This window comes from Penicillium hordei (genome assembly GCF_028827395.1).
Source record: "Penicillium hordei strain IBT 12815 chromosome Unknown utg000001l_segment0_segment0, whole genome shotgun sequence".
Classification (NCBI taxonomy): Eukaryota; Fungi; Ascomycota; class Eurotiomycetes; order Eurotiales; family Aspergillaceae; genus Penicillium; species Penicillium hordei.
The window spans coordinates 3,296,873-3,318,702 of record NW_026623142.1 but is presented as its reverse complement, the minus strand read 5'-3'; the positions used below and the strand labels follow the sequence as shown (position 1 = coordinate 3,318,702).

General features: G+C 49.5%; 10 protein-coding genes across 10 annotated transcripts; 6 read left to right on the top strand and 4 right to left on the bottom strand.

Annotated features, from left to right (window-relative positions):
• Window positions 1-1,076: 1,076 nt before the first annotated feature.
• On the top strand, window positions 1,077-2,171 carry N7537_001261 (uncharacterized protein; the record flags this gene model as incomplete). Its single annotated transcript, XM_056892319.1, has 1 exon — window positions 1,077-2,171. One exon carries the CDS (start codon window positions 1,077-1,079, stop codon window positions 2,169-2,171), a length of 1,095 nt encoding a protein of 364 aa, XP_056757314.1.
• A 1,333-nt stretch (window positions 2,172-3,504) lies between these two features.
• N7537_001260 (transcription factor TFIIIB subunit BRF1) lies at window positions 3,505-5,748 on the bottom strand (the record flags this gene model as incomplete). The annotated part of the gene is made up of 1 exon (XM_056892318.1): window positions 3,505-5,748. One exon carries the CDS (start codon window positions 5,746-5,748, stop codon window positions 3,505-3,507), a length of 2,244 nt encoding a protein of 747 aa, XP_056757313.1.
• A 1,012-nt stretch (window positions 5,749-6,760) lies between these two features.
• N7537_001259 (putative copper resistance-associated P-type ATPase) lies at window positions 6,761-10,597 on the top strand (the record flags this gene model as incomplete). Its single annotated transcript, XM_056892317.1, has 1 exon — window positions 6,761-10,597. One exon carries the CDS (start codon window positions 6,761-6,763, stop codon window positions 10,595-10,597), a length of 3,837 nt encoding a protein of 1,278 aa, XP_056757312.1.
• A 108-nt stretch (window positions 10,598-10,705) lies between these two features.
• On the bottom strand, window positions 10,706-12,585 carry N7537_001258 (crossover junction endonuclease MUS81; the record flags this gene model as incomplete). Its single annotated transcript, XM_056892316.1, has 3 exons — window positions 10,706-12,213; window positions 12,273-12,442; window positions 12,494-12,585. The coding sequence occupies 3 exons, from the start codon at window positions 12,583-12,585 to the stop codon at window positions 10,706-10,708; spliced, it is 1,770 nt and encodes a 589-aa protein (XP_056757311.1).
• A 726-nt stretch (window positions 12,586-13,311) lies between these two features.
• On the top strand, window positions 13,312-13,695 carry N7537_001257 (uncharacterized protein; the record flags this gene model as incomplete). The annotated part of the gene is made up of 2 exons (XM_056892315.1): window positions 13,312-13,572; window positions 13,636-13,695. The coding sequence occupies 2 exons, from the start codon at window positions 13,312-13,314 to the stop codon at window positions 13,693-13,695; spliced, it is 321 nt and encodes a 106-aa protein (XP_056757310.1).
• Window positions 13,696-13,997: 302 nt separating this feature from the next.
• Window positions 13,998-15,538, top strand: N7537_001256 (uncharacterized protein; the record flags this gene model as incomplete). Its single annotated transcript, XM_056892314.1, has 3 exons — window positions 13,998-14,416; window positions 14,477-14,704; window positions 14,752-15,538. The coding sequence occupies 3 exons, from the start codon at window positions 13,998-14,000 to the stop codon at window positions 15,536-15,538; spliced, it is 1,434 nt and encodes a 477-aa protein (XP_056757309.1).
• A 279-nt stretch (window positions 15,539-15,817) lies between these two features.
• N7537_001255 (uncharacterized protein) lies at window positions 15,818-16,311 on the bottom strand (the record flags this gene model as incomplete). The annotated part of the gene is made up of 2 exons (XM_056892313.1): window positions 15,818-15,832; window positions 15,898-16,311. 2 exons carry the CDS (start codon window positions 16,309-16,311, stop codon window positions 15,818-15,820), a joined length of 429 nt encoding a protein of 142 aa, XP_056757308.1.
• Window positions 16,312-16,595: 284 nt separating this feature from the next.
• N7537_001254 (SDR family oxidoreductase) lies at window positions 16,596-17,546 on the bottom strand (the record flags this gene model as incomplete). The annotated part of the gene is made up of 1 exon (XM_056892312.1): window positions 16,596-17,546. One exon carries the CDS (start codon window positions 17,544-17,546, stop codon window positions 16,596-16,598), a length of 951 nt encoding a protein of 316 aa, XP_056757307.1.
• Window positions 17,547-18,183: 637 nt separating this feature from the next.
• Window positions 18,184-20,417, top strand: N7537_001253 (putative C6 transcription factor; the record flags this gene model as incomplete). Its single annotated transcript, XM_056892311.1, has 4 exons — window positions 18,184-18,367; window positions 18,420-18,552; window positions 18,632-19,710; window positions 19,777-20,417. The coding sequence occupies exons 1-4, from the start codon at window positions 18,262-18,264 to the stop codon at window positions 20,415-20,417; spliced, it is 1,959 nt and encodes a 652-aa protein (XP_056757306.1). The 5' UTR covers window positions 18,184-18,261.
• Window positions 20,418-20,852: 435 nt separating this feature from the next.
• Window positions 20,853-21,623, top strand: N7537_001252 (uncharacterized protein; the record flags this gene model as incomplete). Its single annotated transcript, XM_056892310.1, has 3 exons — window positions 20,853-20,932; window positions 21,142-21,293; window positions 21,376-21,623. 3 exons carry the CDS (start codon window positions 20,853-20,855, stop codon window positions 21,621-21,623), a joined length of 480 nt encoding a protein of 159 aa, XP_056757305.1.
• Window positions 21,624-21,830: the final 207 nt, after the last annotated feature.

Sequence of the window (21,830 nt, the reverse complement as noted above, 5' to 3'; positions counted from 1 at the left end):
TCTCGGTAACGCACAGAGACTGCCCCTTATGCTTTCTGTCTTTATGGGGCCCTACGATGCAATGGAAAACGAAGGGCCTCGTTTTTTTTTTGGCTGTTTTATTACCAATCTTTTTTTTTCAGCTACATTTTTGTGATGTATACAGTGACATGAAAATGTTGTTGCTGGCGGTGTACTTTTTTTTTCTACGAACATTGATTGATATTAGACTTGCAATTGAGCTCTGGTGTCGGTTTGCTTTGGACCTGTTCTTGTGGTCTCTTATGTTTTTTTTCACCATTCGTGCCTCCATAGTATCCCAATAGACTTGAAACTGATATTGTAATCCTTCCAGGAACTTACTCCGCTGCACCTAAGTGATTACATAAGAGCATTTAACCACTCGGCCAAAAGATCATAGAGACAATCGGAACCCCCGATTGTGACTGCAGCGGTATATATACTAGGCCCCAGACTCCGCTAGGGACCACAATATGACCTCATCCAATCCACGTGATCTGCTCTATATGCACGTGATCTATAAGTTTCACGTGATGTTATTCACGTGATGTGATTCTCACGGGCCACACCATCCACCTCATAGGCCAATTGTGGCTTGGCGAGACCCATCCAACTTGACTCCACCTGAGGTGTCTTGGCCACATGAGCCAATGGTACCCGCTAATAGCGCATGTATCAATACTGTTACGGTCGATCGGATAGCCGCTTTTTGGTGGTATATTACCGTTTGACTTGGTACCTCCGCATTTCGCGCATCGATTCATCCACTTCTTCAGATCGCTCTTTCCTGTCTCACGCTCTTACCCTTCCTCTTACTTCGCTCTACTTTGTTTCTTTTCCCCCATTTTTCTCTTTTTCCTCATTTCTCTCCTCTCAATTCTTTCTCTTTTCCTTCAATCCCACCTTTCTCCCTCTTTCTATATATTCTTCTTATTCTTTTGCCGAGACATCTTCCACCCTCTACCTCTCGGTCTTACTTCTGTCTCTCCACAGGTGGTTGAAGCTTTGTGTCCTGCTCACTTAATCTAACAGAACAGCCCTTTCTCCTTGTCTTGAAAAGACAATTTCGAGCAATAATGTCCCCGATGATTCTTAATCGCCCCTCGGACGGCCCGGCTACAGTCCTCTCTCCCCGGGAACACGCCTTCGCTCAGTTCTCCTCTCAGTCCTCTTTTCTCGACTCCCCAGGGAGCTTCAACGCCAGCACTGTCTTTGCCAACAATAGCCCTGCGCAATCTATCCCCTCGAGCTTCAATTTCTCGTCTGCCCCTGCGGCTCCCAAGCCCTCCCGCAAAAGGTCCCGTGATGAGGCCACCTTTGAAGAGGCCGTTGCTCCCAGCGCGCCTCTAGGACACCAGTTGGCGCCAACACCCAAGGTCAAGCCCATGTATGGAGAAGGCATGGTTCTTCTGAACCCACAGACTGGCCTTGCAATCTCTGCCGAGAGCCAGACCGGCACATGGTACGAACAAGAGTCTGAGGTGCAACAGGCTGCCGCTGCACCTGTTTCCTCGCGGTCAAATGCGCTGCTTTCTGATGCTGCCGACGTAAGCCGCAAGTCCCAGCGCCTTGATAAATCCGCACCAGGTCTGGACGATATTGCGTTGTCCTCGATCCGCCAACGTCTAGACGACCCTAGCTCCAACGATCAGCATCGCACTCTCAATGCGGGCCCCACCCCGCCCGCCGAGCCTCTAGTAGATGATGCTACTCATCTCCTAGGTATCGGCTGGCAGCGTGTCAACACCGACGGTGACATGGCTCCTGCTGTTCGTGGCTGGACCAAGTATATCGACAACCAATACTCGGCTCACCTGCATGACTCCCAGATGCTCATGAAAAGCCGCGCTCTGAACGCCTATCTTGTGGCTGCCACTCCAGCTTCTGGACTCTCGCCTGCCTTTTATCTCTTCAGCGAAGACCTAACTCAAGGCCAACTCGTGGCCTACTCCTGGGAAGCATGTCTCCAAAATCTTCGTAGCGCCCCCATCATATTCGAGGGCGCTGCTCCTCTCGGAGCTGCAGACCGACCTAACGCACAACCCATCTCCTTCAACTCCATGGACACTGGCGTGCCACTTCTCCAGCAAGCCCTGTCCAGCAACCCTCAAGCATCAAGCCACGAGGGACTGAGCGGAGGCGTGGAAATGGGAATGGAGATCGACTCGTAACTTCTTCCAAAAACGCATTCAATTCCTTTCAATTCCGTCCGATCCGACAACATCGATCAATTCGACCCGCCATGATGCCTCGACGTCCAACCAATCCGCGCGATCGATCTCGGACCTTTTTCCGACTGTCGTATCATTTTTTTTTCCTTTCTTTTTCTATCATTTTTTTTCTATCTTTCTTTTCACTATTGCTTATTTAGTTATGAGACTCACGCTCCTAACTAACCCAGTCTGGGTCAATTCGGTTCTCGCCCAGTGGAGGTTTTGATGGGTTTTGGGTGGGTTGGTTTGCTTTCTTTTATGGGAAATGGCCGGCGTTGTAATCTGGGAGTTCTTCAAGTATTCGCCACATGCTTTTGACGAACGTTATTTATATACGACTATCTATCTCATTAAATCAAAAAGTTTCAACTCATTCTGGGGTTTTTGGTAATCTAGCTTGACCGAGCTTTGAAGGCATTTTGTCTCGTTTTGAGGAAAGTGCCCACAAGAGGCATCCATGGATGCTTTTGAGTCTGGCGTATATTTTGGAGTTTCTTCTAGATAATTTTGAGATAGGCATGTGAGTAAACAAAAGCATTGAAGATGCATACTGCGGGAGACGAAGGGAACTATCCCAAGTTCCCTTGGAGATGATACGTGTGTTCAACATCAGTGCTCGTGTTCTTCATGGCTGGGGTAAAAGACGCAGCCAGATACTTGATATTTTCGATTACTGAATTGGTTGTTGGAGGTCTGGCCAGGTGATCTATATCCCCTCAAAGGAGTACCGTCAGCTATGTCGACTTTATTACGTCTGACCTTGTATGCGATGTATTATTGCCTCGTGGCTGAAACGTATGCTTTTATCTGCTTTCTGATTTTGCCTCTAATGCCTCCCCAATGTTTGAGAATTGAGGTTCTATTGATGATATGATTTGTTATTGGGATCTGTTTTTGATTTTAATTAGGAACTACGGTGTAATGGTGGCATAATTGATCATTTAGGTAGTACTTGCTAGGAAGGGTAAACAGGTGGACGATGGAGGTGTGATAATGATCATTATCATTATATAGTGATCTGAAGGGCTTCATGCCACCAAATTCTAGTGAGTGCTTTGTCTAAAGTACATCAATGCAGCCGAGCAAGGTACAATTGCAATCGTAAGATATTAATATGATAATTCAATTCGGAAACCCCAACGCTCGTGTGGGTGAAAGACATGGTATCATCTCGAAGGCCGCAAAACAGAAGATAAAATAAAGCAGGTGGATGGCAATCGCATTCCAATAACTCCAAAACCATCGAAAGGACATGGCAAAATGCTCAACAATACTTCCGAGGTCAGAACCCTCAGTCGTCATCGTCACCATAATCATAGTCACTTTCGTAATTGCCAGCAAATGCGTCGTCGACGCCATCATCCTTCTCATCGTCATCATAATCGTCCTCATCCTCATCATCATCATCCTCCTCCTCGGGATCTGCCTCAAGCTTATTTAAGAGGCCATCCTTGGCCATGGCTGGCTTTGCGTCCTGAGTGGACGGTGGAGTAGGGAGTGGAGCTGTTGAACTAGGACGGATGAACTTGGCATCGAACTTGGCATCGAACTTGGCATCGAACTTGGCATCTGACGGAGTTGCACGTCGGGATCGTGAGGCTGCTTCTGGCTCGATGCTGGCGCTGCGCCGTGATATGACGCTTTGGCTGCGACTTTGGCTGCGACTCATGCTCTGTGACTTTGCGTCCTTTGCATCTCCTCCTTCGCCGCCGTACAAGGTGTCCAGGAGAGAGTAGTTAATCTTTTTACTGTAACCTCGACGCTCCAGCATGCGACGTGTCGCCTCAGCCGGTGTTGAGGCACGGGAGCTGCGGCCATCTTCGCCCTCACCCTCCAGATAAGTGACATCTCCAAGGCGGCCACGACGACGCTTGCGTGGTTTGCGAGGGGCGTCTCCTCCGGTTGACTCTTCCAGTGCCCGTTTTAGGGCTTTCGCTTGTTGAGTGCGGAGGTATTCCTTGTTTTCTGTCACCCAAATCGACTCCTTGATCTCGACTTCAGCAGGCAAGAGCAGACAATTGGCGACTTCCGGGTCATCTTCAAACTCGGCAGCATCAATTTCAGTGCTGTCGGAAACGGTGGGCCGTGGCGGTTGGTCGGAGCCAACACTCTCAATCATATTTGACCCTTGAGCAAGCATAGACCGCATTTCATCTTCAAGCGCCGCTTCAGATGCAACCTGTTCGGCAGAAGGTTCTGGTGTGGGTTGTCGCTTGCCTTTGCCCTTGGAGTGGATCGGCTCGTTTTTGATATCTTCAACGACTTCACTCACTGCCTTGGCAATTACTGATGCACGTCGACCGTGACAATTTGCAGTCAAAGCTGGGTCGATGGGGAGACTGGGAATAGCGAAACCGTCGGCATCTATACGAGGCGGCTGCACTGATTCTGCTTCACTTTCGGTTGGAGAGTCGTCATCTTCAAGTTCCGCCGCAGTCTCTGGCACTCTCTTGATGCGGCTTTTCCGACCTTCTCGCCCGCGAGTGAAGGACGGGGGATCGTGAGTGTTCTCTAATTGGACCGAACGGAATTGATCAACCGTCAATTCACCACTCTCGGTGGAACCGAACTCGTTCAAACGCTGGCTGATAGTGGTTTCTGTCACTTTGACGATATAGACGACTTCACGTACAGTTCGGCGGAAGTTGTTCATGCGCGCGGCAAGAATCAGCGCGGCACCACAGAGACCAGCTGGGCGTCGACCGGTGGTCATCCAATCACGGTTCATTCTTTGAACAATCCTGACTGCTTCTCCAGCCACCGCCATGAGAGATGGTCCGAATTCTAGCTGCTTAGCGAAACGATAAATCAGACTTTCGGGGTCGATGGGATTCATGAGAAAGACATTGCCGCCTAGGCGGAGTTCATCAAGAAGTGCCTTGTATGTACGACCAAGTTTGAAGACATTGATCATCAACACATCCGCAAAATCAATCAGCATGACAGTATTGCCATTTTGACGACGGCATGCAATGTACAAGCAAACTGCAGCTACCGTCTTTGTGCGACGACCTTGGATAAAGTTCAGGCCCACGGCAAGCTTAAATACCTGACCGGCAGCCTTGGTCGCACTTTCCGGAATAGTTAATGCCCGTGAAAGTTGGAGCATATATCGATTTCCGTTTTGTTCGGTCATTTCCCGACTTTCCATGGCGCCACCGCGCTGGAAACCTGGACCATAGCTGCGTACGTGTGTCTGATCTTCTCCGACGAAAGATCCCTGCACAACAGCTGCACCGGACGAGGATTCACCGAATGTGACTTCAGAGACAATGTTGTTCTCGCTGATGACAGTACCACAGCCCGTACAGACCTTCACGCCTCCATCATCGACAATATGGGGAGCAGGGCACCCTGGATTTGGACAATTAGATGTTTTGGGGTGTGTTGTCGGGCGGGGTGGTTGAGGACGTCCAATAGCAGTTGGACGACTGATAGGAGTAGAGTTGGGAGGTTTTAGACTGGCCAGTCGTCCCACAGGAGGCCGGGGCCCGCGGGGAGGGATTGGACGCGCGCCGGATCTGGGCGCCGACATTTTGGTCGATGTGAAAAGTAAGAGGTTTCAAGAGGTTGAATGTAGACAGGGGCACTCGTTGGAGGCCGAGTCCTCACAGCCTCGGAATTTCTTGAATGAGCGTTGCGCAGCTTTTTTTTTTTTTTTTTGTAGCGAAGGGTTTATCGACTGTCACGAGAATCGCGATAAGGATGGAAGTGGAAGTGAGAGGAAAAAGTATTCAACCTGCTTATGTAATTGGCCGGAAACTGCAAAGCTAGATTTGAACATACAACACGACGTTATATTGATTGGATATTGACAATAGAGAGTTGAATCAAATACAAATGAACAATCTACAGTTAATTTCCTTTATCTATTGTCTATTGTTGCATGAATGGCTGATCTGATGACTCTACTCTGTACTGACAAATCACGTGACTTTAATTGGTATATGACACGCTAGCCCAATTAGGCTTAGTAGAATATGGTCTTTATCGCCCCTCGCCCCTCAGTGCTGGAGGTTCCTGGATGATCCATGATCATTGCACAGCAGCATCAGATTTGATACTCCAGTGTGTAGAGCGGTTGCTTTTACAATGTCGAACACGGGAATCCGGCCTCATTCCTGATTGCCAGCCTCGAGACTAGTGGCATACTACATAGCGGCCGCAGGGGTCATGATCGAGATGTCTGGAATGCGGGAATTGTGCGTGGTTTGGAGGAACCGCGCACAAATGGCGCATCTTCGCCATGTTTCAACTTATCCACCCACTTCTAGGATTTTCCTTTCTTTTCTTTCTAAATGAAATATAATATTGCATGGCAAACCAATCCCCGTTCCCAGCTTTTGCTTTATATGATAAATCGCTGCTGGTCGCTCTTCCCTTCACCTTGATACCAGGCCGCTCTGTAAAAACCGAATCCCGACAACTGCCTCTTTCAAACCTGGTTTGAGCAAGACCCTTCAAGTATCGACTCTGTTGAGGCTTTGCAAAGATCGATATATCTCACACTATACCTCGTCTTTGGGTCGCAGAAATCTCTGTCAACCATGTCTTCAGGACCCAAGAACCACTCTTCCGATCTAGAGGCAGCCCATCAAGACTTCGATACCCAGACCAGTGTCTTCTTTGTATCGAATGTGCACTGCGCATCATGTGTTGCGTATATCACGGAAGTGCTCTCTGAGACCCCTTCAGTGAGAAATATCGAAGTCACAATTTTGACGCATAAAGTGCGTGCGAGCCATAGCACCACCGTTCGGCCGGCCGACCTCGTCAACGCGCTGATTCATGCCGCGTTCGAAGTACACCATGTAACGACATTTGACCAACGAGGAAGGCTCATCGCCGAACTCGACACCTCTTCTTGGAACCACCGCGGCTCCACGCTGTTCTCCTCGTCGCGAACCTCTGTTTCTAGTATCTCATCCAACATTAAAGAGCGAATCCAGACCAGCAGACACAAACGACATATTGCCAACTGTGATGCATGCAGGAAGGAAGAACTAGAGACTTTTTCTCGTCATTCTTCTTCTCGAACGGACCTAGGATTTTTGGACGAGAAGTCCTCACAGAGTCCCTTCCGCCCATTGAACAAGCACCACGAACAAGACATAACTACTGCAAAACTTGAGTCAACTCCGGAGAATGCTGTGCAGGAGAGTCTTCGTCCACTTGTCACCTCCGAAACAAAAGTTCAACCCGATGTATCTACTCCAAAACTACCGACAAACATAGCAAAACTTCCCAGTCCGTCCGTTGAATCAACCGATGAGTTCACCGCACAGATTAGCGTTGGAGGAATGAGCTGCGCATCGTGTGCCAACAGTATAACCGGGCAAGTTCAACAGCTTGAGTTCGTGAACAAAATCACTGTCAACCTTCTCACCAACAGCGCAACAGTAATTTATGTTGGACCTCGCAATAATGTTGACGAGGTTGTTGAGCAAATTAATGATGCCGGATTTGAAGCATCCCTTGACGAGGTGTACCAGGCCCCGAAACCACCGGCATCTGCAGAGCTGGCAGCAAACTATGTCAGCGAGATTGCAATCACCGGCATGACCTGTGGCTCTTGTGTCGGAGGGGTGACTCGAGGACTTGAAGAACTTCCTTTCATTCGCGATGTGTCTGTGAACCTGCTTTCCCATAGCGGAAGGGTGGAATTTGAAGGCCGAGACAATCTTGATAAAATCATAGAGAGGATTGAAGACCTCGGATACGACGCCACCGTCAATAGCGTATCCCCATTGAAAGATAACACCGAAAAGCTTAGCACTGCTCAGATCCGAACTATCTCCATACATGTGGATGGAATGTTCTGTCACCATTGCCCACAAACTGTTCTTCGGGCAGTGAACTCGGTTCCCGATGTCACTATCGAGGAGGCACTCTCCGAGAAAACCCCCATTCTCAAAGTCATCTATACTCCACAGTCACCTTTACTCACAATTCGCACAATAATCTCGGCGATCAACTCGGCGAATGACAATTTTCGCGCGACTGTCTATCACCCGCCCAGCATCGAAGACCGATCTCGTGCGATCCAGCATCATGAAAGGAGCCGTCTATTGGCGCGATTGCTTTTCGTCTTTATAAGTGCCATCCCGACTTTCTTTATAGGCATTGTATTTATGTCTCTTGTCTCGTCTGAAAACTCCGTTCGAATGTATCTGGAGGAAACTATGTGGTCTGGCAGTGTCACCCGCATCGAATGGGCACTGTTTATAATGTCAACTCCTGTCATGTTTTACGGCACTGATGTGTTCCATGTTCGGGCTATGAAGGAAGTTTATGCGCTATGGCGGCCTGGAAGTCGAGTGCCGATCCTTCGGAGGTTGTACCGTTTTGGTAGTATGAACCTTCTGATCTCTGCAGGCACATCAGTGGCCTATATCTCATCCCTGGCGGTACTTATCGTTGATGCAGTTGTGGGTAACAAGTCCAGCCCCCATAGCACGACTTATTTCGACTCAGTTGTCTTTTTGACTCTGTTCATTCTTGCCGGTCGATTCCTGGAGGCCTACAGCAAAGCTAAAACTGGCGATGCTGTCACATCTTTAGGCAAGCTTCGACCTTCAGAAGCACTGCTGTCTGATGAAACCTCCGAAGATGGAGTGAAGCGTACGAGGGTTGATCTCCTAGAGGTTGGTGACGTCGTCAGTATTCCTCACGGCGCCTCGCCTCCTGCAGATGGAGTCATCGTCGATAGCGCATCGTACCAATTCGATGAAAGTTCTTTGACTGGAGAATCGCGACCAGTCAAGAAGACAGCTGACGACATAGTCTATACAGGCTCAGTTAATGTCGGCCAGCCGGTACGGATCCGTATCACTGAGCTGGGTGGTTCATCTATGCTTGATCGAATCATCGCCGTGGTTCGTGAGGGACAAAGCAAGCGTGCACCTCTTGAAAGAGTTGCTGATCTTCTCACTTCGCATTTTGTGCCTATTATCACTCTGATCGCCATTTCGACTTTTGTTATCTGGCTGGCGCTTGGCCATTCCGGTGTGCTCCCCGCAGATTACCTCGATGTCGCACATGGCGGCTGGACGTTCTGGGCGCTCGAATTTGCGATTTCGGTGTTTGTGGTGGCCTGTCCTTGCGGCCTGGCCCTTGCAGCCCCTACGGCGCTATTCGTTGGAGGCGGCCTAGCAGCGAAGTATGGTATCCTGGTTAAAGGTGGCGGTGAAGCCTTCCAAGAAGCCAGTCGATTGAATGCAATCGTCTTTGACAAGACAGGCACATTGACTGAGGGTGGAAGTCTGAAAGTTTCTGAGCATGAAGTTTTGACCAATGACCCAGAAGTTGCGAGAGTCGCATGGGCTCTGGCTCGGAAAATGGAAGAGAGCAGCAACCATCCGATTGCGCAGGCAATCACTGAATTTTGCAAGACACAACAATCCTTCTCTGTCAAGACCTCAGACTTTCATGAGATTTCCGGGCAGGGCATGAAAGGAACTTTTACTGTGTCTGGCCCCGAGCACGAAACGCAATATGAAGCTGCAATTGGCAACGAACGTCTTCTCAAGAGTCTATTGTCCCCCGAAACAGACACATACTTCGTTTCCAACCTACTGGCGAAATACCAGTCAGCAGGCAAGTCGACTGCAGTTCTCTCACTCCGTCAAATACACACTCCGTCCACCGATCCATCCAAGTTCATACCTGCTATTATCTTCGCCACCTCAGACACGATACGCCCGGAAGCTGTCGACATAATCTCTCAGCTTCAGAAGCGTCACGTCGATGTATTCATGTGCACTGGTGATAACCAAACTACCGCCCATGCCGTCGCGGACATGCTAGGCATCCCGCGTTCCAAGGTGATGGCCAACGTCCTGCCAGCGGAGAAAGCTAGCTTTGTTCGTCAGATTCAAGAACGTTCTCTGCATACAATGCCAGCTGACGGTAGTACCACACCGAGTTCAAATTCACCACGCCCTATTGTCGCTTTTGTCGGCGATGGAGTGAACGACTCGCCCGCTCTGGCAGCAGCAGACGTGAGCATCGCTATGGCATCTGGATCCGACGTTGCTATCAACTCTGCTAGCTTCATCCTACTCAACTCAGATCTGAGCACAATTTTGCAGCTGGTCCTGCTTAGTCGGCGTGTGTTCAATCGAGTCCGTATGAACTTCGGCTGGGCCGTCGTCTACAACCTCTGTTTGGTTCCGGTTGCTGCTGGTGTGCTCTATCCTATCGTGAGTGGCCATCATGAAAAAATGATTAATGGCGAGATGATCATGGCCAATGAGCACTGGAGACTGAGTCCAGTGTGGGCTGCTCTGGCTATGGCATTGAGCAGTATTTCTGTTGTGCTGAGTAGCTTGGCTTTGAGAATTGATAAAGAAAGTATTATGAAGATAGTGAGATGGAAAAAGTAGACATTATGGTATTCATTTATTTTATTTTGGCGTTACGTTTGTATCTAATACATGTGAATGAACTCAGCACTCAAGTCTGTTCCAAAGTAGCCTCGACAGGAGACCTTTCTAATGCAAATTCACCTCCCCCCAAACTTCCGCAATGCGCTTGCTGAGATCTTTAGCAACTTTCTTCCGCCCTACAACTTCTGACATCCGAGTTGCTATCATCATCTCTCGCTCCTTGGGTTCTAGAGCCATGTATGCATCCACCAAATGCCGCGGCGTTGGCCAGATCTGTTGGATCTCAAGGGCTTTTTCGCCCGTCACGCCACGGGTACACATAAGCATTTTCAAGTACACATCACGAAGAGTAAGAACGTCGGACTTGGAAGTGAGTGCGGAAAACGTTATGAATGAGACGCCGTACGTGATGGACGGGTCTTGAGAGCGGAGATTATCGAGGATGGTGAGGTAGGAGTCAGTAGAGAGACGGCGGCCGGGGATGAGGCCAATTTTAGATATTGGAGACGGAGGACCCGTATTACGGTTGATATTGCTATCAGGGTCTCCGATGGAGGGCGCACCTTCGACTCCGTACATCTTCCGCAGGAGCAGAGTCATGCGCGCTAGGTACCGGATTGACTCGTCCAAGTGTTTCGTCTTTTTGATAAAGTATTGATTAAGAACCTGTGTCGAGGCGATGGCCGACGCAACCATCTCTTGGTATTGGGCTGCACTCCCGCTAGTCGAGTCAGGGTGCGTGACTGAGAACTCTTCGATCAGGTAGATTACGTTCTTGATGCCGGAGCGACGGAGCCGGAACTTTTGTTCGTGGAAGCGGCCGTCTTTAATAGACCCGATCAGATCGTCCAGACGCTTTCGCTCAACGATCCAGTCCAGCATGACCTCATCGCCCTCTTCGCCGTGTGTTGTGAGGAAAGTTGGGTCATGGCATTTAGCTACCCACATCGCGTCGCCGACTTCCAGGGCGCGTACCTGTGGCGCGATTCCTTGCTTCATAAGTTCGCCAGAGATGTAGTCGCGGTCGGTGGAGGTGCGGACTTCTCGCGTGTCCAATACGAGCTGGATGGTGAAGCTCTTGGGTGGGAAGAAGATGGGCTCAATGTTGGCGATGTCGTGCTCCGATAAATTTTCTTGGGCCTCTGCCGACGGATCGTCATCTTGTTGAAACGACTGAAGTTCGGCTGTCAATGCTCCTTGTTGCGACTCAATCGTTGCAGTAGTTTGGGAGTCAGACGTGGCGGTTTGAGCAGCGCCAGGTAATGTCCTTTGGAGACGTTTGGCTACCTCCCAGCCTTCTTCGGAAAGAAGATACTTCCGAAGTGGACGTCCATGTTCATAGACTAGATCCTTCTGGATGAGAGTTTTCATTGAATTCCACGCAGTGTAGAACTTGGTCGGGTCTGGGGGGGCCGTGAACGAACTGTCGCAGTATGGCTGGGCCACCTCGATCAGTTGGGCCTTGGTCAGCCCCTGAGATGCATTCTCATCCTGGGTTCCCAAGCCCAACATCAGTGCATATGGACCAGATCGTAATGTTGGTACATATGGCTTGGCTTTCCGAGGCTTCTTCGCCGGTTGATCGACGCCGCCTTCAGATGTTCTCTTTCCACCTATATGACCTTGTTTGAGTGTCGGTTTCGGGAGCCAGGGTGCAATTGATGCCACAAACCTTTGTCAGGCGGTTCCGGCATTGGAAGTCCATTTTCTTGACAGTGAGTCTTTAATTTATCGGTCAAGCGGTCACACAATTTAGGACCTAGTCCATTCAATTGCTGTGCTTGAGATGGATGTTGGAATTCTAACGGACAGGCTTTCATTGACTCATAAGCCTTCTTGTACCTGCAAGGTGTCAGATATAGTCTTCCCCGAAGGGCGCCAAGAAAGACGTACACGGTCACGCCTTTGCTGTTTCGTTCTCGAGCTTGATCTAGCCATTCTTTGATCCACCCCAGGAGTAGGGGGTTTGCACACTCCTCGCTCATGATGAGTCGAGTGTCCAGTGACTGAGTGGCAGATCGGTAGAGCGAATTATCATCAAGGCGAGTCTCGCCGGTTGGACGCGAAGTGATGTTACCTTTCTGGGAACGCGACTGGCACGTGGTATCCGGGTGTATAGCAGAGATATTTTGGCCTGAATGATGCCTGAATGATGCCTGATTCATAGCGGATTCTAGACCGCTTTCAGACCTCTACACACAAAGTACACAAAGTACACAAAGTACAGGGTTCGGCACGAAAAAACAATGTGCAACCAACCTATAAAAGTAAAGCTTTTCGACCCATACAAAACAAGAATCTTTTTAGATGCATATGAAGGTGGTAAAAAGCCATGAACTGTATAACTAACTAGAGGATTTCTGCCAGGCCAAAATCAGGTCCAATGGTATTTGGGCAGTTTTATAGTTAAATAGAGTCATCTTCTTTTTATCAGCCCAACATTTCTACTATCACATCATGTTCTACGCAATCCGTTACTAAAATAATCCAAATTGCTTCTAAAGTTTTTATGTTGATTGCCACCGTTACCCTGATTCCAAGGAAGATGACGTCGACAACCCGCATGTACGAGACAAGGTTCAACACCCATGGATGGATAGACGTTCTCTATCAAGCCTACGAGGCCTCAAAATAGCAAAACAATTTATTCAATTTATTCACCGACATTTTACAGCAATCTCACACTCAAGTCTGCAGCAGACGAACAGGCCATGCTATCTGCTTCGGTTGACGGTACTACGAGTAAGGCCGACAACAATCTTACTACGGATCCTGATATCCCAAAAGGACCAACTGAGAGCCATGTGCTGTCTCGGGTGGAACAGGACGAGAAAGGCCTCTCGCAAAGAGCCGGCCACACAGCAGAAATTACCAATATCGGATGGGGTGAATCTCCGGATGCCATCGATGAACCTTTAGTGGCCGGGCTATCAAATGAGGATTTGTGGATGCTTATTCGACGATTTGACAAGGTATATGCTGAGCATCCCACGTGTAACAGATGTTGGAACTAACCTTCTCGTTCTACACTTTAGCAAGTCTATCGAGTCAAAGCAGTTCCCGATGCTCCCGTGCAAAGACTAGATCTCACGTGAAAAGACGACGACGAATTCTCGCCCGATAAACTGAGGGCTACACTTGAACGTTTCTACACAACCGTTATTGTTGGCTTAACCAATTGTATTAAACATATTGCTCGACTACGGTCTTGGAAGGAGCCGCGACGAACCGCTGCTTTTTGCACGGCATGTCTCCGTTTTATGGATAAATAGCCTTTGTTTGTACTGCTACTGATTTGATGCAGGTTTACGTCTTATCATGGCTTCTCGATCTACTTGTTCCAACTATCCTGGGCACCCTACTTGCCCTAGTGGTCTATCCTCCATGTCGATCGCTCATGTTCCCTCCCGCTCCAATTCCTCTTGTCAACAAAGATACGGGTGGTATACAAAAGCCAAAGGCGGGAATCCTCGGGTCTGCTGACAGTATTACCGGTGCCCCCGAGAAATTCAAAGGCGAGGCAGCTGAACAAGAGGCCAGTAACCTTGTCGCAAGCGTTGCCTGTGTGGCCGTGGGAGGCGCAGTCGGAAAGCATGATCAAGGGGTCCCTGATGATGCACCCTTAGAAGACGATGTGCCAGACGCGATGGATATGGTTGTCAATACTGCCGATGCGCAAAGCGCTGCCCATGGCAAGGTGCCGAAAGACTCCCATGATAAAACACGACAGCCTATGAAGGAGAACGTGATGGACGCTGCGAACGCTTCTATGCAAGTGGTAGGCGACATTACAGATACCTATGAGAAGCTGGGCAAGTGAGTAACGGAATTGTGGTTCTCTTCCCCACGGCTTGCAGGTAAATTAACTTCATCTAGTGCTCTGTCTGCGACGGTCCCGTTTCCTCAACTGAGTCCTCGTCTGCGACTGGTGGCCGTGTTGGGTCCGATATTCCTGGCCTCAATACTAACATCTTGCTACGTATTCATGAAGCTCAGTACATTTTTTACCGGGTTCGCCTTCTTCGGCGACCCTGTCATCAGACGGGGGGTTGTATGTCTGAATCGTCGCCTCCCAAATTGGCAGAAGCTTGTTCAGTTGCAAAAGTATATTTTCAAGCCGTGCATGTACTCACAATGCTAACTCTCAATAGCACCCTTCTGAAGGGTACCCCAACAAATGCTCAGCTAGCCGTTACTCTTCTCCGTATCGGCGAGGCTAATGGGTCACCACTTCCACCCCCTCCAACCTCAGAAGAAAAGGTGCCCTCGCGGCCAGTGTCTTTAAACCAGGATGAACTGACTCTAGATGCTACTGACGAGGAAATTAAACAAGCTGCACTGGCCAAGCCTGACGAGCATGCCCAGGAGGTCCAAGCTCCGCCAGAGAAGAGACACAAAAGGACCTTGGGGTCTAGCATTCTGGGCTTCTTTCGAGGAACTACGGCCAGTGGCGTCGAGAGCAAAAGAGGGATTGATCGCTTGCGAGCAGCAACCGGTTGCCATCATGCCAAGAATCGTGTCGGCGTCCTACGTGATAGAGGGAAGAGGATAACACCAAGTGGGCCTGTGGCATTTGACGCTCGATGCAATGGTAAGCGCGGCACTGTGATTATCGACTCTACCAAGGAGCCTCCACTGCTATATTTCACGACCGATACACCGCAGAAAGGAGATGCACAGTTGGAGAATCGAAAGAGTGAATCTGTTCTGTTCACCATGCCGGTGACTGAAATCCAGGAGATGCGAAAGTTAGGTGGTATGGGATGGAAGGGAAAATTGGTTGTTGGCTGGGCTCTTGGTGGTAAGGAGGTGGTTGATGGTTTGCTCATCACTGGCAAGGAGCCAGGGCAGTCACATCAACTCACTGCCATGGGGACGAGGAACCAATTATTCAATCGGCTTATTGCCATAGATGGACAGGTTTGGGCGAGCTGTTGATTCGAGTTCTAGGATGCGTGCTAAGAGAATCGCAGGTTTGGGAATGATCTCCCCGGGCTGATGTCTTACTTTATGTGCCGTTGATATACGTACAGCCGGCTAAGTACCATTAAACAATGATGTATCAAGAGATATGAGACCATGAATATCATTACTAAACCCCCCAAGAAACTTCATCATTATCAATGCCTCATAACGTTGCATGTCTTCCACATTGTGGTGTGATATGGCATAAATTCACATCCACGGCCAAGAAGAGCAGAAAGAGGATCATATATACTAGAACATCCCATCCTATGCACAAGCAACAAATCTACATTAGTAGATATAATTTTCTTCATAGGGCAGCTATAACTCACATCTTCCAGCTTCGCCTCCAAAATAGTCTCCACCATTTTACTAATGGCTGCTGTACGCTCTTCTTTTGTCAAACAGCCGATCTTAACGAGCTCAGTCAGAGCATCTCCAACCCAGTTCTGGCAGTTCCAGTCTCGGTCGCTATTGCTATTGCGCACCGGCGTGCATGCACATGCAGAAATGATCTTCGCCTTGGTGACAGAGTCCGGCGCTATACATACAGGAATCCAAGCTATCGGCTCCTCCGACATGGGGTTTTGGCTGTCTTTTTGGAATTCAAAGAAAGGATGTGCGCCGACAGCATGAAGCCAATCATATTGGCCGTGGGAGTAGAGGGCGTGCAGCGCTGTGTGTCGGTATTTGAAGAAGTCTACTGGCACGCCTTTGTACACGAGAAGGGAGATTTGTGTTGGCATTTTGGAATATTTTATTACTCTGAGTGGGATATTATTGAATATCTCACCCAAGTCGCTTTCCCGATGAGCAGTCCAATATTTGAACGGAGGTGGGTTCTGTACAAGGAAAAGCGGGTTGCAGGTGGTGACTTGGGCCGACAAGTGTTTCAACTGGCTTGAATAACTCTCTGGTCTATATATATAAAAACCAACTATGCGTTATTTGCTTCTTTTGTAGGTAAAATGACAACAGGGTTGAGAAAAACCAATCAGTAATATTGAAGTTTTTAAAAACTATATAATAATTATTGTGCCAATGACTGTCTATAATCCCGCACGGTCTGCTCAAAAGACTCGTCGCGTTTGAACCCCAAGGAGATGGCTTGAGTGTTATCAAACTGCGTCGGCCATGACTTCAAAATTGGAACCAGCACGGAGTCCTCCTTCTCTATAAGCAGGGCCAGTTTATCTGCACCGCCCACTACTTTTAATGCATCCATCATGCCCTGAACCGTGACGCAGATTCCAGGCACATTAATCTGGCGAATGTGCGGGGGAACAGAGTCGGCAGGAAGACGGAGAGTAAGAAGGAGATTTTCCACAAGGGTCTTGGGCGAGCATAGCCACGACTTGAACTGTCGATCTTCAATGGGAATCACACATTTCTTGCCATCAAGGGGCTCCCGGATCATGCCGGAGAGGAATGACGAAGCTGCGGCAGTAGGCGCACCCGGTCGTACGGAGATGGTAGGGAACCGCAGGGTAAAGCCGGTAATGAACTTGCGGCGAGTGTATTCGTTAATTAGCGTTTCGCACACGATCTTCTCGGCGCCGTAGGAGGACTCCGGAGTCGGGATCACGCTGTCGGTCACAATCTCTGGCAACGGTTGGCCGTATACGGCTTGACTGGACGAATATATGACCCGCACTCCGGGGCAGGTGTGCCGGAGCGCCTCGAGCAGGTTGCGGGTGGCATCGATATTGACACTCATGCCCAGATCGAAGTTGGCCTCGGAGCCGGACGACATGATGCCATGGAAGGCATAGACGGCGTCCAAGGAAGAATCGACAATGTCTTTGGCTCCTGTCAAGAGATCGGCCTTGATTGTTGTTGCGGATTGGGGATAGCGAACGCCGGCAGGAATCGGGGGTTGGTGTATATCGGTCAATGTGACGCGATAGGCTGGGTCATTCAACAGCTCCTTCGCAAGCAATTGGCCGATGAAACCGGCAGCGCCGGTGATGAGGATATGCATTTTCTGGAGAATAGTGTAATAAAACAAGGAATAGCAGAGGAGAAGGTATTTCAATATGTAAGTTATAATTTCTCTCCGCATTCGCATCAAGTCCGAGGCGATCTTTAAGTGGTCCTCCGCACCGGACTTGGGCCGGCACAGCACAGTTCCCAAGTGGATCTGCTGTGGAACTGCTTTTCACGAATCGCCTTGGAGTCTCGTCTTTCAGGGCCCTCTTTTGTTCCAGGGTCTAATCCAGGGTCTGAATTGGGGTCTGAATTGGAGTCTCTTGAATCTGGGGGAATGCCCTCGAACCTCGATTGTCCACGGTCCTACTGTGAGTGACCTGTTGAAGCCAAAGGTATAAAAACATAGGATATACTGTCCTGTATTCATGGAGTATACTGAATTTAGATTTATCAAACTCATAATATTGAAAACCGACAGCATTTGTATAGAACAGTGTCAAGATGTGGATTTCGGGGTTGAGTTTGCGGGGGGTCCAAGTCACACAACTTTACTTTCTCTTCCTTTCTCTTGACAATACTCCGTGCATGTGCCCTCATTGACCATAACATCCCTCTTGAAATATAATTGCAATTTATCTCTTTCTCGGCGTACTCGTGTCCTTCGCTTTACTCCGACGCTTCCCCACTCCGAAGACTTCGCCCCCTAACCCGCATGCCGGAGTATCACCGACTCCTCCAACACCATTCAGCTAGACTAGCATCACATCATGGATACCACTGCTCCACTGAAGCGGTCCCCTGATGACGCTGGGCTGGATTCACCCCGAGAAAACAAGACACGTTCTGTCCCCAAAATCTCCAAAGCTCGTGCATGTGAGTCTTCCCCACACCATCTCCGACATCCCCCCCAATTAACGGGGAGCAGGCGCAGAATGCAAGCGCCATAAGATTCGCTGCGAGTTTCGAACAGGAGAAACAACTTGTACAAAATGTACCCGTAGCGGTATCAAGTGTGTCGTAAACGACTTTTCACAGAAATTCGTCGATGATGATGGGATGTACGTGCGACCCCGCCCCGGCTGATTGGTGAGTTTTGGAGCTATCAGGGGCTATGCTAATCCAATGGCTTTGGTATAGATGGAAATCACAGGCTAATGCGACTATGCACCAGCTGCAGGCAGCTGTTTCGCATCTATTACGACAAGGCGGACTACCTGAGCTCTCAACCTATGCTCCTGGGGACACTCTCAATGGCCCCAGTCCTGCCGAATCGTATCATGGCCATCATCCGTCCGTCGATCGGTCGCAGACACAAACCAGTCACCAGGAGGGATTGGGAGTCGTGATGGATGTTACCCGGGAGCCGTCGCCGGAGCAGGATCTCCAAGACCCAGATTTGGTCCATGCTCCTATGCGCAGTCTATACGAGGTCACTAAATTACGGAACCTGAGAAACAATCATGTCGAGGCACCGAAACAGACGTTGCTAGAGGAGGATTTTATCTCGCGACGACTGATATCCCTCCATGAAGCGGAGGAATTATTCGCGTACTTCAGTCGCACTATGAACCAGCTACTGTGGGGTGGAATAATTCTTGTACACCGCGATTTAACGTCCGTCCGCCGCGCATCGACGCTTCTTTCTGTTGCGGTCTTGACTGTCGCAGCACTCCACATCCCGAACCGCACCGAAACCTTGAACCGGTGCTACAGCGAGTATGTATCACTCGTGTCCAACATGGCCCTCACCCGGGCTCACACTCTGGATGATATCCGAGGCCTCTGCGTGGGGGCATTCTGGCTATCAGAATTAAGTTGGAAGTTGTCCGGACATGCGGTACGAATTGCGACCGAGATGGGCCTCCACCAAAGTTATCAGCGCCTGACCCGTGGACACACGGATCAGTATGAACGCGCCCAGCTCTGGTATCTGCTTTATGTCTGCGACCACCACTTCAGTATTGCTTATGGGCGACCACCTGTCATCCACGAGGATGTGGTGATTCGTAACTATGAGACCTTCCTCGCGCTGCCGATGGTCGTCCCCGGAGACATTCGACTTTTAGCTCAGGTTGCTCTCTTTATGATCTTGACCGAGGCATATCGAATGTTTGGTAGCGACACTGAACAAGCATTGACCGAAGAGGATTTTGGTCAGTTGCGCGTATACAATGTTGCAGTAGACCAATGGCGACTTCTCTGGCAGCCTCGATCTGGTGAGTGATTTGCCGACCTAAGTCTCCGCAACTCTCGGTTCTAACATAACCTGGAACGCATTACAGCCGATAGCGCCTATGTGCGAACTTATCCGTCCAAAGGGGTGGTTCTGCACTACCATTTTGCAAAGTTCCAGTTGAATTCGCTTTCTCTTCGTGCACTTTCACCATCCAACACACCTGTCTTCTCTATGGACCGTAAGGAATCGGCCAACATCGCAATTTCCTCGGCGATGGCATGTCTCAATATGGTTCTCGAGGAGCCTGATATTCGAGATGCGATCGTCGGCGTTCCGATTTTCACGCACACTATGGTTACATTCTCCGCCGTTTTCTTACTCAAGGTCGCAATCAATTGGAACACCGCTTACCTTAGCATCAACGCTCGCCAAGTGCGACGGATAGTTGAGCGTGTAATTGAATTGATGAATTGTGTCTCTGCAGGCGAGCGACATCTTACTCGACATATCGCACGTGGATTAGGCAAGATGCTCGAGCGCTTTGACTCTTGGGAGGCTTCTTGGCGATTCCAAGGAAACAATGATACTACGGCGGAAGGTCGCGAGGTCCCTGGAGGAGCCAATGCCATGGCACAGGGATTCCCCCCGCCAGATTTGATCTATGGCATGGTTGGCACATACGGATTTGGTCTGGACGAGAATCTGCTAGATCCGAGTATGGCAGATTTTGAGTTTCTAACGCAATGACCATAAATATCCCACAAGAGAGGCATGAATCGACAATCGACCCAAACCTGGAATATCGAGGATACCACAAGAGTTGAAACATTTTGAATACCATGATGGGCACGGAATGTAAACGATAATCGGGGACACGCACCCTTGAGTCATAGACCACGCACCCGGACTCCACCCGCGGTGTAAGCTATCACCCGAGGACCTCAACCCTAAGGTCATTGTCACTCCCATGTCGTCACCGTCACCTCCCGCTTATGCCCTTGGGGGTTTCCCCCTTCCCTCTTCTTAAAGCGTCTAATTTCCTCTATAATTCCCGTCCTCCCCCTAGACTCGGGACTTTTGCCAATCCAGAACCTTCTCTCTCTTTCCCATAAATTCACCCTTCCCTTCCCTCTATACTTAGTTAAAATCTTACCAACCCCTTAATCCCTTAATTCTTTTACTATGACTACCCGCAAAAGAAAGCAAGAGGCTGAGGAGGAGCTCCAGGCCCTTCCTAGCGATGAGAGCGAAGAGGAGGAAGAGTGAGTTTGTTCCACCCCATTGTCAATTCTCCCTTCCACCCCATTCTCGCGCCAATGCCCTGCCCATCATCCCACTGCAATTTTGCACGGCTATACTAGCTGTGCGTCCACCTTGACACCATCTCGAAACCGCTCTGAATTGAAACAATATCGCGCGAACCCTTTGAAATATAATTGGTCTTTGCTAACCCGATCGCGCGGTGATTTAGATATGAAGACTCCGAGCCCGAAGTAGAGGAAGGAAGCGACGAGGGCGAACAGGAGGAGGTGGAGGGAGAGTCTGAGTCTGACGAAGAGGAGGAAGGAGACGAAGCAGAAGCAGAAGCAGAAGCAAAACCCGAAGCCAAAGACAAAGACGAAGGTACGTTTTAACCCCTGGACCTTTATGGATATCCGCTTCGTCCTCAAACTCGCACATACTAACACACGTGCCCCTTCTCCAGGCGCCCCGGCAGCCAAGAAGCAGAAGACTGCACCCGTTGTTGTCGATGACGACGAGGCCGAGAACGGCGCAAACGGCGAAGAAGAAGAAGAAGACGACGAGCCCGATGAGGGGGAAGACGTGGAAGAGAGCGCCGCAGATACCGCTACCGAGAGCGGACCTGCTACTGCTGCTGCTGAGGATAAGGGCGGTGTTGTTCCTAAGGAGTCGGATCTACCTGAGATTGAAGCGGCTGAGGAAGAGAAGTGATTTTGCGATCGAGGATTTAGTTTCTTCGAAGCAAGAATTTCATGCAGAACTAAAATGGAATTCGCTTGGGGTCATTCGATTGCTTTGCTGTGATAACCTCCTGTATACAATCAGAGGTGCTATGAATGTAGATGTAGTGCTGTGATTTGGAACCTTGGAAGTGAGCTCTGATCTATATAGATCCAGGGACATCAAGCTAGTTCATGG